Below are 15,175 nucleotides of genomic sequence, written 5' to 3' on the forward strand. Positions count from 1 at the left end.
ATATAACAACTAAATGAATTGGCTGCTCTGAGTTTTTAAAAACAGCGAAACAAAACACTTTCTTTTCTTCTCTCTCCTGATACATTCCGCTTAGGATTTTGTATTTGTTAATCCTTGAAGATGTTCTGCAACACTGCGTGAAGGGAGCATAGCTAAGGTTGGTTGGTGTTGGGTAAGGTTTTACGGATAGATGCACATGGAGTATAAAGAAGTTTTCCTTTTTTAGGCAGAAAACAAATAAACTCAGTGAGAATATAAGAGTAAGACTTAGATTTCAGTATTGATTTTTTTTTCTGTGATACATTTGTATTACTTTTCCCCATCACCCTCTACATCCCAGATGTCCATTTCAGGTACAGGTTAAATCATCTTTCCTCACAGAAGATTATACATAGGTAGCCAATAAACTACTTCTGAATCCAGCAAGCCTTGGGATTTATCATGAACTGGGTGGGTGGGGGAGTGCATTCCCTTGGAGGCCTGGTGACAGATAGGTAGCCTGCCTCTCCTCTGGCACCTGTACCCACTCACTCTTAGAACTTTTGAGCCTACCTCGTATATCTGAGGCCAGGTGCTGAGTTCCTCTGACATAGAGGATGCTTGAGCTAGGATAATACCTGCGAGCCAGATTTCTATGTCTGTCAGTCAGTTCAGATTGCCTAGACTGACCTAAGATGAGATTACAGTTTTTACTGTAACAGACAACTCCAAGGAAAGCTGCTGTAATTTACAGCAGGCTTGCAGAGAAACAGCCAATGAATGATCATCAATTTAAACTGAAAATATGGGCCTGTTTTGTTCTAGAGGCTGATCCCAGTAATGCCCCTAACAAGCTGCCTGGAAAACCAGGGCATGATGCCCACTGCTGGAGACATGTTGATTGAAGAACTGTGCTTGTCCTGACAAGCTGCTAAAAATAGCAAGAAGAACAGGAAGGCAAAACAGGTTCCTGGGAATGTAAGACAGTTACTCCGATGTCAGTTTTATTCCAATTGCTCTCACTGATATGAAGAGGAGAGAGAAGTATCTGGTACAAAAGATGTTAACTTGCTAGACAGTACCCCAGAGACCTAAAAAAATTAATACAACCTTTTAAAGGAGACTGCCTTTTCACTGGAGGATGTAGAAGTCTTAGGAGAATCAGTGCAAAGCTGAATGCCTTTGTCCTGCATAATTAATAGAGCCTGGTATTTCTTTTCTTCTTCTTCTGCATTTTTTTTTAAACATAAACTCTCATTGATTGGGGGAAATATATTCACACTGTAAAACGTTGGGCAGGTACTATCTCTTTGGTTCAAGTATGTCCCTTTGGGGGGGAAAGTCCATATTTCATGGTGATAAATTCACCTCATAAGTAGAAAAACTGAACACAAATATACTGCTATGTCAACTTTATTGATTTTTGCACCATTGTAAAGACCTTCATCGTCCTCCAATATTTCTTAAATCTATCAGCATCTCAGAAAGTGACCCTGAAAGCCTCATTTATCTGTAGAGGAAAAGATCCCTTCTCTTAGGTTCACCCATAAACATTGTGATTTAAACAGCTCAGGCCTGCCTCTGCTTCTGGAAGGGAACCTGCACTGAGAAAGCTGTTCTCAGAGTCATGGGCAACAGTTTCTTTTTCTCTGGAAAAAGGAATAGCTGGGTGTTAATTGCAGCTAAATGCCCATAGCCAAATGTCTTTTTGAAAGTCCTGTGAGTAACTATATAGTTCACTATGCACCCTGACTGACATTGATATATTTACATCAATAAGTTCAATGGCAGGGCACCTTTCTGTTTTACATCTAGGATTTCCTTCTAGTTTTAGGAGCTACGTTTGGACTTGAGATCTCATTCTTCAAGTCCTGTTCCTGCTAACAATCTTGTAGCTTTCAGGTCACCACCACTTACTCTGCTGCTACAGAAAAGCCTATGCTGACATTCAATACTTGACACATGACTTTTAAAAACCATATTCCTTTCTAATGGCATTAATAAAACAGAGACTATCCCTAGATCAGAACAATTCTAAGGTCTCTTCTAGATGTAAATTCCTTTATTTGGACTATATCACTTTACAAATGTAAACAACTCACCAAAAGACACCTGCTAGGTGCAAGCAGAGTCAGAGACTTCTTAGTTACAAAAAAAGTCATATTGCATTTACTACTAGAATACAGGATCTTTGAAGGTGGAAAGCTGGCTTATTTATTTCTTATCTTATGGTGCCTACAATTGGTTGATTGTTAAATAAAATTTACTAAAAATGTGAACTAGAGGAAAAATCAATAGAGATTATAAGAATTGATTCAAAGCCAACAAACACAGCGAAATTTCATTATAAAAAATAAGGGATATAAGTTCAGCTCCTCAATTTAGGACTGTATACAACAGATCAAAATTGTTTAGATGTAATTGTTGATGCTGGACCAGTCATCAGCCAGGAAGGGCAAGATAGGAACGCTCAGGGTAAATCTCTAAATTTGAGAGGCTGAAGTTACTTAACTGTGCTCCCCAATACTGTGGCCAACAGCCACACGTGGCTATTTACATTCAAATGAACTAAAATGAAATTAAATGTAAAATCTGGCTCCACACGCACACTAGCCATAATTTAAGTAATAGCCCCAAGTGCCTAGTGTCTATAGCACTGGACAGCTTAGAGGAACATTTCTATCATTGTAGAAAGTCTACTAAACACTGATATTTATAGAGGATGGTCACTACTATTATTTCCAGCAATTATTTGATGAAGGAGGAGAAGAAAGATGAGCAAAGGAGAATAAAGCGAAGAGAAAACATGATAAGGCCTTAGCTATTCTGTGCTAAATACTTGAAGTGCCTTAGTTAATGTAGGCCTTAAAACTTTCCTCCTGAGGTAGGTACTATAACTATCCTTATTTTGAATTTGATGACACTGTGCTAGGAGAGATTAAGGAAATCGCCTTAGTTATATACTTGTTAATTGGCTTAGCTGGGTTTTTACTCAAGCCATCTGACTTCAGAGTCTATGCACAATGGGAAATTATGCTGCTCCAACTGAAAAACTTGAAATGTGTAGAGCCAGAAGAAATATTACACCCTATCTAGGCGGTTCTTAAACCCAGATATATATTAGAAGCACCCGAGGAACTTGCACAAGATACAGTTCCCTGAGCCCTAAGCCAGAGCAACAGGGGTAGGGCAGAGGTTTGCACACCCTACAATGCCCCTTGCTCTGCATCTACAGCTAGAGTTGAGGATGACTATTTAGAGATGCACTAATCTACCTTCCACGGGCCAGATGACAAAATGTAGTACCTACCTACTCAAGGTCAATGATAGTACCTATTGACAGATCTGAAATGAGAACATAGGTATCAGGGCTACCAACATAAGAGAATATGGCTTGGGACAAATGAACAACCTTTTTAAATTTCCTGATAGATATTCTTATCTATTCAGATAACTTAAATAATACCTAGAAATTATATGTCAGAATCTGATAGTGCAAATTTTTAAAACTAGACAATGAATGTAACATCACTCTCCTCCTAAACCAAATAGGTGTTTCTCATTTAAAAGCAAATATTATTTTCTTCCTAAGAAAATAACATCCCTCTCTGAAGAATAAATAAACCCTATGTTCATGACAGCTCCCTGGTACATCAGATAGTAAAGAATCTGCCTACAAAGTGGGAGACCCTGGGTCAGGAAGATCCCCTGGAGAAGGGAATGGCTACCCACTCCTGTATTCTTGCCTGGAGAATTCCTAGGACAGAGGAGCCTGGACTGAGGAGCGTCCATGAGGTTGCTAAGAGCTGGACATGATTGAGCAATAACACTCTCACTTTTCACTGAAGAGTAAATAACCTCTGATCATAACAGCAGTATAATGCAGTGGAAACAGGATGATCGCCAAGCAAGAAAGCTGGATTCTTGTCCCAGCTGTGCCTATAACTCTGTGATGGAGGCAAGTGATTTTCTTTCTTTGAACTCTAGTTTCCTCATCTGTAAAATTAGTATGTCGTATATGATGATCTTCAGGGTTCCTTCCAGCATTGTCTCCAGCCTGACATTTGTATGCAATCTGAATAAACTTTAGAAATGAAACTTCCAACCTGCTTAGGACAATGCGTTCACTTCAATTCTCGTCAATCTATTTATTCCATGTCAAGGGAATAGAGGTGGACATTCCATGAAAATCCTACCTTTTGTTTTGCCATGCTTCATTATGATTCCTGCCACTAACTGGTCAGAGCTCTTGTAAGAGTCTGGAACATCCACACAACAGGACATTCCCTATAGTGCCTTTTGGAAATGATAATGATATGCCTGCCTCTCTCTCTCCTACATTCACAGCTGCTGATCTGAAAATTATGATGTGTCGGACATTTTACCACCTTAACATCCATCAATTCATCTTTATCTCTTGAAGCTTAACTGTAATGGATTTTTAGGTGGTTTAGAGAGATGAGCCAGCCAAGACAGAAGTCACATCATGAATAAACAGCATGCTGAATACACACTTCTTACCTTACGCTTGTTGGTAGGACACACGTAGAGATAGCTTAAAATCGTTTTCAACCCAACTTTATCATTCAGCTTCTCATAGGTTGTCCCATAATCGGTTGACCTATAATTCAAAAGGAGCATTAATGAGGACAGAAGTATACATCATTTGCCTGCTTGTCAATGTAATGCATGTTTTACATAGTAGAATGGCTCTCCAGAGGTTTCTAAATGATTCATGTAGTATATAATGATGCTTAATTATGTACACAGTAGCATCATGTGAGTGGTTAACATTTGCATTTAAATTGAATTGGTAAAAATTAAAACTCCATCTCTCACTGCTCCTTAAGGTACGTGCATTGCATCGAGAATGTGTTTAATTATCAAAGATTAAGAATGAGGGTATTCCTTGAAACCAGACTAAGAAATAAAGACCTTTTACTTAGATCTGACATTTCCAGACTTCTGCTTTATCTTTGGCACAGTGGAAAAGTAGGTTCTGCTGATTTATCTACAAATTGTGTTTTCTTTCATGAGTCATAGGATATATGGTGGGCTAGTCTCTCCAAAGGTCATTCAGTCTTTTCTTATTATTTAAGAATAAGAAGATGTCTTAATAGTAAGCGAAATTTCACAGTTCTACTCGGTGGCCTTTTCCAGTGTTAAGCCACCTGGAGTTGGGAGGATATTATGTCTTGGCACTAACTTTGTCATTTTTGGAGATTCTCTCATCTTTTCTTGACGTTGGTCAATGACTTATTAATTTAGACTGAATAAACAGACCTTAATCACCTTTCTATATAAGTCTATTATATATTTCAGAATTGTACATCTTATTAAATCATCATTGCAACCAAGTTCAATAGGAAATATTATCTATATTTGAAGAAAGTGGTTGCGAGAACATGAATGATCTTTTGAAAGTCAGTTAGAATTTGACTCTAGGTAGTTTGAATGGCAACCCACTCCAGTATTCTTGCTTGGAGAATCCTATGGACAGAGGAGCCTGGTAGGTTACAGTCCTCGGGGTAGCAAAGAGTTGGACACGACTGCGCGACTTCACTTTCACTTTCCTTTCTGACTCTAAGCTCTGTGTTACATTATACCACGGCTTTTTTTTTTTTTTTTTTTTAATTTAAAGGGAACAAATATAAAATCTGTCAGCTTCTTTACACAAATAGGAGATTCCCAAAGAAAATGCAATTCATCCATTCACATTTGTAGAGCCTCTAAAATGAACTAGGCTCTGTGCTATGTTCCAGGATACAGCCCCTACTTTCAAGAATCCAATAGCTTCGAAAGGCAGAAAAAGAAAGTGGTAATGTGTTATATGTAACAAAAGAGATGAAAATTAATAAGACTCAGAAAATAAAGTTGGTTTAATCAGAAAAATCACAAAAATGCAATTATTTAAACTTATTTATGATATGATAGAAGTTTCATATTTCCATACACCATAAAGATGAAATAGAAGAGTTGTCTGTTATCAACCTCAATGTCATACATTAAGAGCCTACTCAGGATCAGGCACCAGAGCTAGAAAGCTATAAAACATATTAGCTAGGAATTAAGGAATTAAGAAGTTGCTATGGCTAGAGATATAGGGAGCTCTTTACCAAAAAATATTTATATAAGATAGATAAATATTTTAGATGATATTAGAAAACGAAGATCATGGCATCCGGTCCCATCACTTCATGGGAAATAGATGGGGAAACAGTGGAAATAGTATCAGACTTAATTTTGGGGGGCTCCAAAATCACTGCAGATGGTGATTGCAGCCATGAAATTAAAAGATGCTTACTCCTTGGAAGAAAAGTTTTGACCAACCTAGATAGCATATTCAAAAGCAAGACGTTACTTTGCCGACTAAGGTCCGTCCAGTCAAGGCTATGGTTTTTCCAGTAGTCATGTATGGATGTGAGAGTTGGACTGTGAAGAAGGCTGAGCACCAAAGAATTGATGCTTTTGAACTGTGGTGTTGGAGAAGACTCTTGAGTCCCTTGGACTGCAAGGAGATCCAACCAGTCCATTCTGAAGGAGATCAGCCCTGGGATTTCTTTGGAAGGCATGATGCTAAAGTTGAAACTCCAGTACTTTGGCCACCTCATGCGAAGAGTTGACTCATTGGAAAAGACTCTGATGCTGACGAGAGAGGATGAGATGGCTGGATGGCATCACTGATTCGATGGACGTGAGTCTGAGTGAACTCTGGGAGTTGGTGATGGACAGGCAGGCCTGGTATGCTGTGATTCACGGGGTCGCAAAGAGTCGGACATGACTGAGCTACTGAACTGAACTGAGACTATAATACATATTATATACATAAATTATAAGTAAGTAAATATAGAAAACACTTTATAGAATTTAGATTACACTCCAAATCACTGAAGAGTGGGGTATTATGAAAAGTTTCTTAGAAGGACTTTGGATCTTGAAAATGGAAAATGGGTAGGGTTTTAGAAAAGGGATGTAGAGCTGATACTTGAATAATAAGGGGGTTAGGGGTGCCAACAATTCCTGTAGTCAAAAATCAGCATACAACTTATCACTGGCCTCCTATATACACAGTTTCTCCACATCTGTGGTTCTGCATCCAAAGATTCAACCAAATACACATTGTAGAATCTACAATATTTACTACTAAAAAAATATGTATAAGTGGATACACATAGAGTTCAAATCTCTATTGCTCAGGGGTCAGCTGTAGTCAGAGCATCAAAAAATAGAAGTCACCTTATGTAATCCAAATATATAACTAGATTTCCTCAGGACCAGTCTGGGCTTTAGCCCAATAGAACAAATGCTTGCTTAATAACCAAGAATATTTAAGAATATTCCTAATCTCTTTACAGAAGAGCTTATCTATTAACTATGACAAACTTCTTTAAATTCTCCTTCCATATATTTTTTTCTTATGAGACTCATCTAGACATGAAAATTCCTGCTATTTTCTAAGAAATATCTGAGGCTTCTTTCCTTACTGAGTCTAATCCTGGTGTTTGACCAGTTTTTCCCACTCTCTCTGTGGTTATACTGAGTCAACTTTCTCTTCTTACTCAGACTCGCTTGTCTCCAAAATTTCAATAGTCTTTCTCTGGCTCCTTTTATTGGATAACATTTTCTATTTGTATTCTTAATGATACAAGTTCAAGAACAAAAAACATAATTGCAAAATCTATGGAGGGGTGATGGGAAGAGGATTAAATGTACAAATACTTCCACATTTATAAATTTTGCGGTAGGCAGAAATTGATAGAACTGTGTCGGGGATGAGAGAACAGTTCATGTTTTTCTAGTGGGATAAAAGAAAGGAGAAGCAGGGATCAGTTTATAAAAGCATGAAAAATAGTTTCCCATAATTTCTATCAACTCAGTCTCTGAGCTACTCAAGAATATTTTTACATTCAAAACACAAACTACAACTACAAGGGCAAACTCTGTGTGTGTGTGTGTGTGTGTGTGTGTGTGTGTGTGTGTGTGCATGCGAGCGCACACTTAACTGAAATCCAGGTGTGAAAGATGGTAATGGAGTGACTAATTCAGATTTACATGAACGACTCCTTTTTCAGATAACTTACAATGTTACTGGGAACTTTTATTTTAACATCAGTAGCCCAGAAAGTTCAGGTATCTGCCATTATTTTTTCTGCCATTTTTGCCCCGTTATTTTTCAAAGCTTAAAAAGTGAATCAAAATTTATTCTCAATTCAAGCCAAATTAAATGTTTAAATACTGTGGTATTAGAGTAACTAATAGAAAGGGAAAAAAAAAAAACTGATGTATTTCCATATACCCCAAATGTCACAGACAAGCAATTGTCTGTGGCTGTCCCGCAGAATCAGAATTACATGGAGTGTTGACAAGTTTCATGGGTAAAACAACCAACAAGCTGGGATACACTGGTACAGTGATACAGGAGTGAAGACACTCGATGATTGCGAACCAGTTGGCAAATAGTTTACTGCACCACATTCTCTGAGTAGCTACTTCTATCAGCCTCATCACCAGGGCCTCTCCTTGGAAAACGCCCAGATCTCCTTACAGTCCCAGCAACCGAAAGACTGAGGGCTGAAAGAGCAGAGTGTCACTGTGTGACCCAGGACACTTGCTCCAGCACCTGTTCTGAATGCCACTGCCTATGACAGTCAGCCTGAGCCCCAGCGGAGGAGACAGTGACCTTGGAGAAGGGACTGCACCCTGGAAGGCAATTCCTAGGGTCCATCTGCAAACCCAAACTCCCCTTCATAGCCAACAGATGCTTCCAGTCATGCCTGCATGGTCAAATGTGGGAAATTCAGTCTCCTAGGGATGTGGGCTCGGAAAGAACAGAGAAGAGACAGACAGTTGAGCAGCAGGCTGGCTGTTAAGCCAGTGCACTAGCTGTTAAATATTTTAAGTGTCATCTCTAAATACAGGGGAGAGGAGTATCATCCGAGATCAAAAAAATGTTAGGAAACACTTGATTAGGCAAAATTTAACGTTTCTTAACTTCAGAACTTAGAATTTTTATTATTCTTACATACATACATAAATTTTATTATTCTAATATACACTGTGAACCTCTTACATGCATATTTCATGAAGCATATTCAAAACATATTTGATTATAGGATCCATTTGTGAGAGATATCTAATGAGATTAGTCTTCTGAACAATATACTTTGGGAAACAGTATGAAGACCAAAAAAAAAAAAAAAGCCAAACAAAGATTATAGCTCTTGGTTTCATAAGAAAAGGAGAACAATAAAAATATTTAAAATAAATCAAATTTGCCAAGAGAAATGCCAGTTATGCTGACTATAAAGTGACTGTTGCTATGAAGGCAAAAAGGAAGCAATCTTAAAAATAGGTACCATACGCAGACATATTTAAGATGCAGCCTTGCATCCTCCAATTGTACCATTTTTTAAAACATTCCAAAGCAAGCATTTTTTCAGGTTGTGTTTATAAGCTGGCTTATTACAGATTAAAAACATAGCTTCTGTCAACACCTATACTGTGCTAGAAGATACAGAAAGCTTAAAAAATAAGTGTCTCAGGAAAACAAATAGCAAATGATTAAATCAAGGACTGCAGGCTCTTGTGTTTGATCCTTAATCTTTACCCTTTTCAACAAATGCATCTTAGTGACTTTTAGAACATTTGAAAGCATGTCTTTATTTAAGTATTTACTATATGCATAGACCTGAGAAGAGCTTCTCTGAGGGATGGAGAAACCACATTCAACGCATGCCCCCTGCTTTCCAAGAACTTATGATCTTTTTGAGATGACAGAGTCTCCAAGGGATGAACACTGGGCACAGCTAGTTTCCACAAGGAGTGGCAGAAATAAAATGTGTGATTGGATTTCCTCTACTATAATCTTATATCACCAAATGGGATAATAAATAAGCGCAGAATCATCTATAAACTAAATTAATCCATAAAAAGTGCTGAGCACAATGGCTGGTATGTAATAAACCATCTACAAATTATAGCTTTTGTTACTCATTTTATCACTCATTCTTTTTCTTGATGATTTTTAGCATTCTTTGGCCAACATTCACTAAAACCCATCATGTGAATCCTCAAGGAAAATCTCAATCACTGAAAATGAGTTAGAGTTAGTTTGCTTAGAAGATAAGACTATCTCATGAAGCTATTACGATTTTGAAATGTAACCACATTTAGCCTATCATATTTTGAGGGATAAATGCTAGCAGTTTTGTGCAGAACTTGGATCAGAGAGGTAAGGAGAGAACTTGATAAAAGATTCTGTACTCTGCTTCTATAACAACTGTGTCAGGATTCTACTGCTGAATAGACTATTACATTTAACAATCCTAACAGATATTATAAATGTACCTTTATTGGGTGCTTACAATGTGATCTAAGCTCTTCAGCTCCTTCAGAATCCCATGAGAGGCAGACTGGTATTAGTCATATGCTATAGATAAGGAAGGCCAACATGTATAACCAACCTACTTAACTAAGGCCATAGAACTTGGAGTGGGGCACCCACTAAGGGCTGTATCTTTAACCTCACGCTACATTTCCTCTCTCAAAAGCTACAAGAGGAAAAAGGAAATGTATTTACAAAGCCTAGTTTTAAAAAAGGAATATGAACTGAAATTATTAGAAGTTCCCCATGGGGTAGGCCCAAACCTGGATTCTCTTCATACTTAGTAAAAATCCAGAGGACCTGCCAGAAGCCATATTAAGAAAAGTCTAAACAGAAACTCTTACAACAAGGCACAAAGAAAGTGATTCCTGATGTGGCCCACTTAGGCTTCTGGGGAGGCTAGAAATATGGACGAGGTGAATGGGTCAACCTGTCAATGATGTGATGATGGCTCATGAAGATTACCAAGACGTCACAGCTGAATGGAACAGCAACGACCTGAAGTCCAACAGAATGGGACTCATGAGCTCACAAGTGTCCTGTCTCCATACAAACTCCAGACTTGCTATAGACAAATAATACTGACTTCCACATCTAATAGGACTGCAATATAATCCTGAGATTCCCATTCCTAGTATCTCTCCTTTTCCCCTCTCCCCCTGATTCCTGCCCACTCCTGTCTTGTTATTCTTGACCTTGGAGAGCTCTTTATCTAGATACCCTGACAGATGGCCCCTCACTTCATTCAGCGACCCCCCCTCCTCATACACTGCTCCTCCTTAGCCTCTTTGATTTTCTCTTCATAGTCTTTACCCACATCTGAAAGATTTTTACTTATTTTTTATTGTAAAAAACAAAATTCTCCCACCAGAATACAAGCGTCATGAGGGTAGGAAAGATGTCTTGTGGACTGCTGTCTTCCGAGCTCTCAGAAGAGTGCCCCAGACACTTGTGAAACTTAATTATTTTGGCTGAGTGACTGACTTCACAGATGTTTGCTCTTTTCGTGTGGCCCACAGGATTTCCACAAAGTCAAAATTAAGAAGCTCAGCTATTCAGGCAAGAATCACTGAAGTCCTTGTTATGAGCAGATACAATGGGCTCTGCAGGCTCAAGTGGGACTAGGGTGGTCAGCATGCTCCATGCCCCTCTATTGTTTAATGGAGCAACCTCTGCCTGGCATTTATAACCTGGCCACTGTAAGCACCATAGGAAAGCACACATCTCTGTTCATTTCCAAGTCCCCGGTCCTCAGGAAAATGCTGGTACATAGCAGGTGCCTTCTACAGACAGAAGGTGAATGAATGCATGAAGCCTGATGGACACCCTCTTTGAACTGAGGATAAGCTAGGCTTCTTCTTCAAAAAGGCTTTTAGAAAATATCCATATAACTTGATACCTTCCTTCACTTCCAGGCCCCAGAGAGGGAATATACTCTCTCCCAGACACACCATGCCATAATGCCAAGGTCACAAAAACAAGACTCAAGCTGTAGAGAGAAGTCCAGGGACAAGAAATATCAAGGCATCACTCAAATCAGCTCAAATGAGATGTCCTGAAAGAGGAACAGTGTTTAACTCTAATTCAAGAGTCTGCAGCTTCTGTGTTTTGTTTCTTTCCTAAAATCATTAAGAGCAGCCACCTCCACTGTCCCTGGTGCATTTGGTGGCATACAAATAGCTTCCAGAGGCAAAGTTGCACTGGCTACATCACAGACTCTGTTCCTGCGGAACTCAGGAGGCATGAGGTTACAGCAGTGAGAATAATTTAGGGTTTGGAAAATGTTTGCGAGTGAGTCGACATTTAAATAACTTCATTATCATTCATTGACAGGTTTTTTTAACCTGTCAGTGCAATTGATATTTCTATTACCATGTTATAACAAACCTCTGCACATTTTAAATACAGTCACCAGATTCCATTAGTCTACCCACTGTCAAGAAAATATCTCCCAATCCATTTTTCATAATACCTCGAGAATATAATAGGTGATCTACATCAAACGATGACGTGGAGCTGAAGGAAATTGTCTCCTGCTTTCTGAGGATTCTGTCCTGAAATACATCTGCCTGTCAGCCTAAACATATAATTTAAAAGTGCTGCTGAGACATTATAGTGCATCCAGAGCTGAACAAGCTTCCCTCTGTTTTCTTCGATTTCCTGAGCTTTTCAGATTAACCTGCAGAATCAGAGGAAAGGGGGTTAAACAGCAGGATTGGGGGAGGCATGTCAGTTTACTATACAGATACTTTCCACTTTGCCATATGACACAGTATTTGGAATGTCATTTAATTTGTAATAGAAAAGTGTTTATTTTTTTAATGGAAGGGACAGTACTTATATCTTGTTAAATAATAAGCTGTGAAAGTCCTCTCTCATCTTCCTGGTTCCTTGTATCATCACACTGCATTCTTTTATTTTATTGAAGTATAGTTGATTTACAATGTTGTGTTAATTTCTGCTGTATAAAAAAACGGATTCAATTACACACACACACATTCTTTCCCATTATGGTTTATCGCAGGATATAGTTCCCTGCATTGCACTGTATTCTTGATGTTTCTAGTCACACAGGATAGCTAAGAAACTGGAATGTATCTGACTGTAACTGCATGCATATTTGCTCTGTGGGAAAGTGGTGATATAGATTAGAAGACATTGCTACCCACATACATTTCTGCAGTAAGTAAAGATCTATTATACTTAACATTAAAGAAAGGAGTTACCCTTACCGCTGAAATATCTCCCAGTTCATTTTGAGTGAGTATAAAAATAACCCTAACTTGTACTAATACCCAGAGTATTTTGCTTTAAAAAGGGAGTGCAAATTAACTTAGTCAGATGTTTTCTGTTCAGCTTTTTGGGCCATAGGTACAGGGAAGAGTAATTTTCTTAATAAGGTAATGTCCACGAGTTCCTTCTGACACATGCACAGAGAATGGTCTATCCTCACTGTCTCTTATCTGTACCGTCCACTTCAGCTCTCCTTCCATCTCTGGGGCAGAACATTGCCATCTTTGCACTGGCTAGATCTTATTGCAATAGTCCAGGAGACACCACTACTCCCTCCTGTTCCCTCCTCTCTGTCTTTGCAAATATAATACCCACTGCACAAGAGACAGTGGTGGGGCGAGCAGAGGACACACAGTCCTTATCATCTTTTCCTTTCCCTGGGTGCCTCTCCTGACAACGCCAGCTGACTGGCAGCCTTTGTTGTTTCTTCTATAACATCTCATACTTGTCTAGGCTGGCCTAAAATTGTCAATGCTCAAAGTGTTCAGTTCTAATAGACTACCTTCTCTGAGGGCAGGGCTAGTTTGCATTTATCCTTTCACCCTTTATTTCCCCAATCAAAATTCACTCATATACTTTCTCCCTTCCTTTATTGAGCCTTCTCATAGCCCTCTGCTGAATGGGATGACTCTTCTTTATATCCCAAATAACTCACTTGAATCCTCTCTTCTGTTACTTTCCAATTTGCCATGCATTACCTTCATCTAGGTCTGCTCCCCTCTCACCTTATGGCCAGCGAGTAGACAACAAGCTGCATTTATGCTTACTCTTCTGTCTCTCTCTCCACCATTGTAGCTTCTCCATGGTGTTCAAAAGGTGCTCAAACAATGTTGCTGATTGAACACCCTGAGACCTTTTCCTCTCTTACCAGAAGCTATCATTCGAGAAATTTCACATTATTCTCTTTTTATGCATTTCTTTTTGGAGGATGAGGGAGCAAGAAAATTTCAGCATTCCCTGCTTGGTTTGAGTCAGACAGGATTAATGCTGAGGCAGAAATATAAGAGAAATTAGGGGCTTACTTAGGAAGCAGGCATAAAACTGTGTATGTAAAATGTATTATGCATTCAGTTCAGTTCGGTTCAGTCACTCAGTCGTGTCTGACTCGTTGCGACCCCATGAATTGCAGCACACCAGGCCTCCCTGTCCATCACCAACTCCCGGAGTTCACTCAGACTCACGTCCATCGAGTCAGTGATGCCATCCAGCCATCTCATCCTCTGTCGTCCCCTTCTTCTCCTGCCCCCAATCCCTCCCAGCATCAGAGTCTTTTCCAATGAGTCAACTCTTTGCATGAGGTGGCCAAAGTACTGGAGTTTCAGCTTCAGCATCATTCCCTCCAAAGAAATCCCAGGGCTGATCTCCTTCAGAATGGACTGGTTGGATTTCCTTGCATTCCAAGGGACTCTCAAGAGTCTTCTCCAACACCACAGTTCAAAAGCATCAATTCTTCAGTGCTCAGCTTTCTTCACAGTCCAACTCTCACATCCATACAGACCACTGGAAAAACCATAGCCTTGACTAGACGAACATTTGTTGGCAAAGTAATGTCTCTGCTTTTGAATATGCTATCTAGGTTGGTCATAAATTTTCTTCCAAGAAGTAAGCGTCTTTTAATTTCACGGCTGCAGTCACCATCTGCAGTGATTTTGGAGCCCCCCAAAATAAAGTCTGACACTGTTTCCACTGTTTCCCCATCTATTTCCCATGAACTGATGGGACCAGATGCCATGATCTTAGTTTTATGAATGTTGAGCTTTAAGCCAACTTTTTCACTCTCCACTTTCACTTTCATCAGGAGGCTCTTTAGTTCCTCTTCACTTTCTGCCATAAGGGTGGTGTCATCTGCATATCTGAGGTTATTGATATTTCTCTCGGCAATCTTGATTCCAGCTTGTTTCTTCCAGCCCAGTGTTTCTCATGATGTACTCTGCATATAAGTTAAATAAGCAGGGAGACAATATACAGCCTTGACGTACTCCTTTTCCTATTTGGAACCAGTCTGTTGTTCCATGTCCA

General features: G+C 39.2%; 1 protein-coding gene across 4 annotated transcripts in view; it reads right to left on the reverse strand.

Moving 5' to 3' along the window:
* Positions 1-15,175, reverse strand: part of SORCS1 (sortilin related VPS10 domain containing receptor 1) — a 576,311-nt gene that overhangs the window by 263,040 nt on the left and 298,096 nt on the right. For all 4 annotated transcript variants that reach the window (XM_068961506.1, XM_068961507.1, XM_068961509.1 and 1 more), the window contains exon 3: positions 4,501-4,600. In XM_068961506.1, coding sequence (XP_068817607.1) covers positions 4,501-4,600 — 100 coding nt within the window. The remainder of the gene's footprint in view (positions 1-4,500; positions 4,601-15,175) is intronic.

This window comes from Capricornis sumatraensis, chromosome 23 (assembly GCF_032405125.1).
Source record: "Capricornis sumatraensis isolate serow.1 chromosome 23, serow.2, whole genome shotgun sequence".
NCBI classification, from domain to species: domain Eukaryota; kingdom Metazoa; phylum Chordata; class Mammalia; order Artiodactyla; family Bovidae; genus Capricornis; species Capricornis sumatraensis.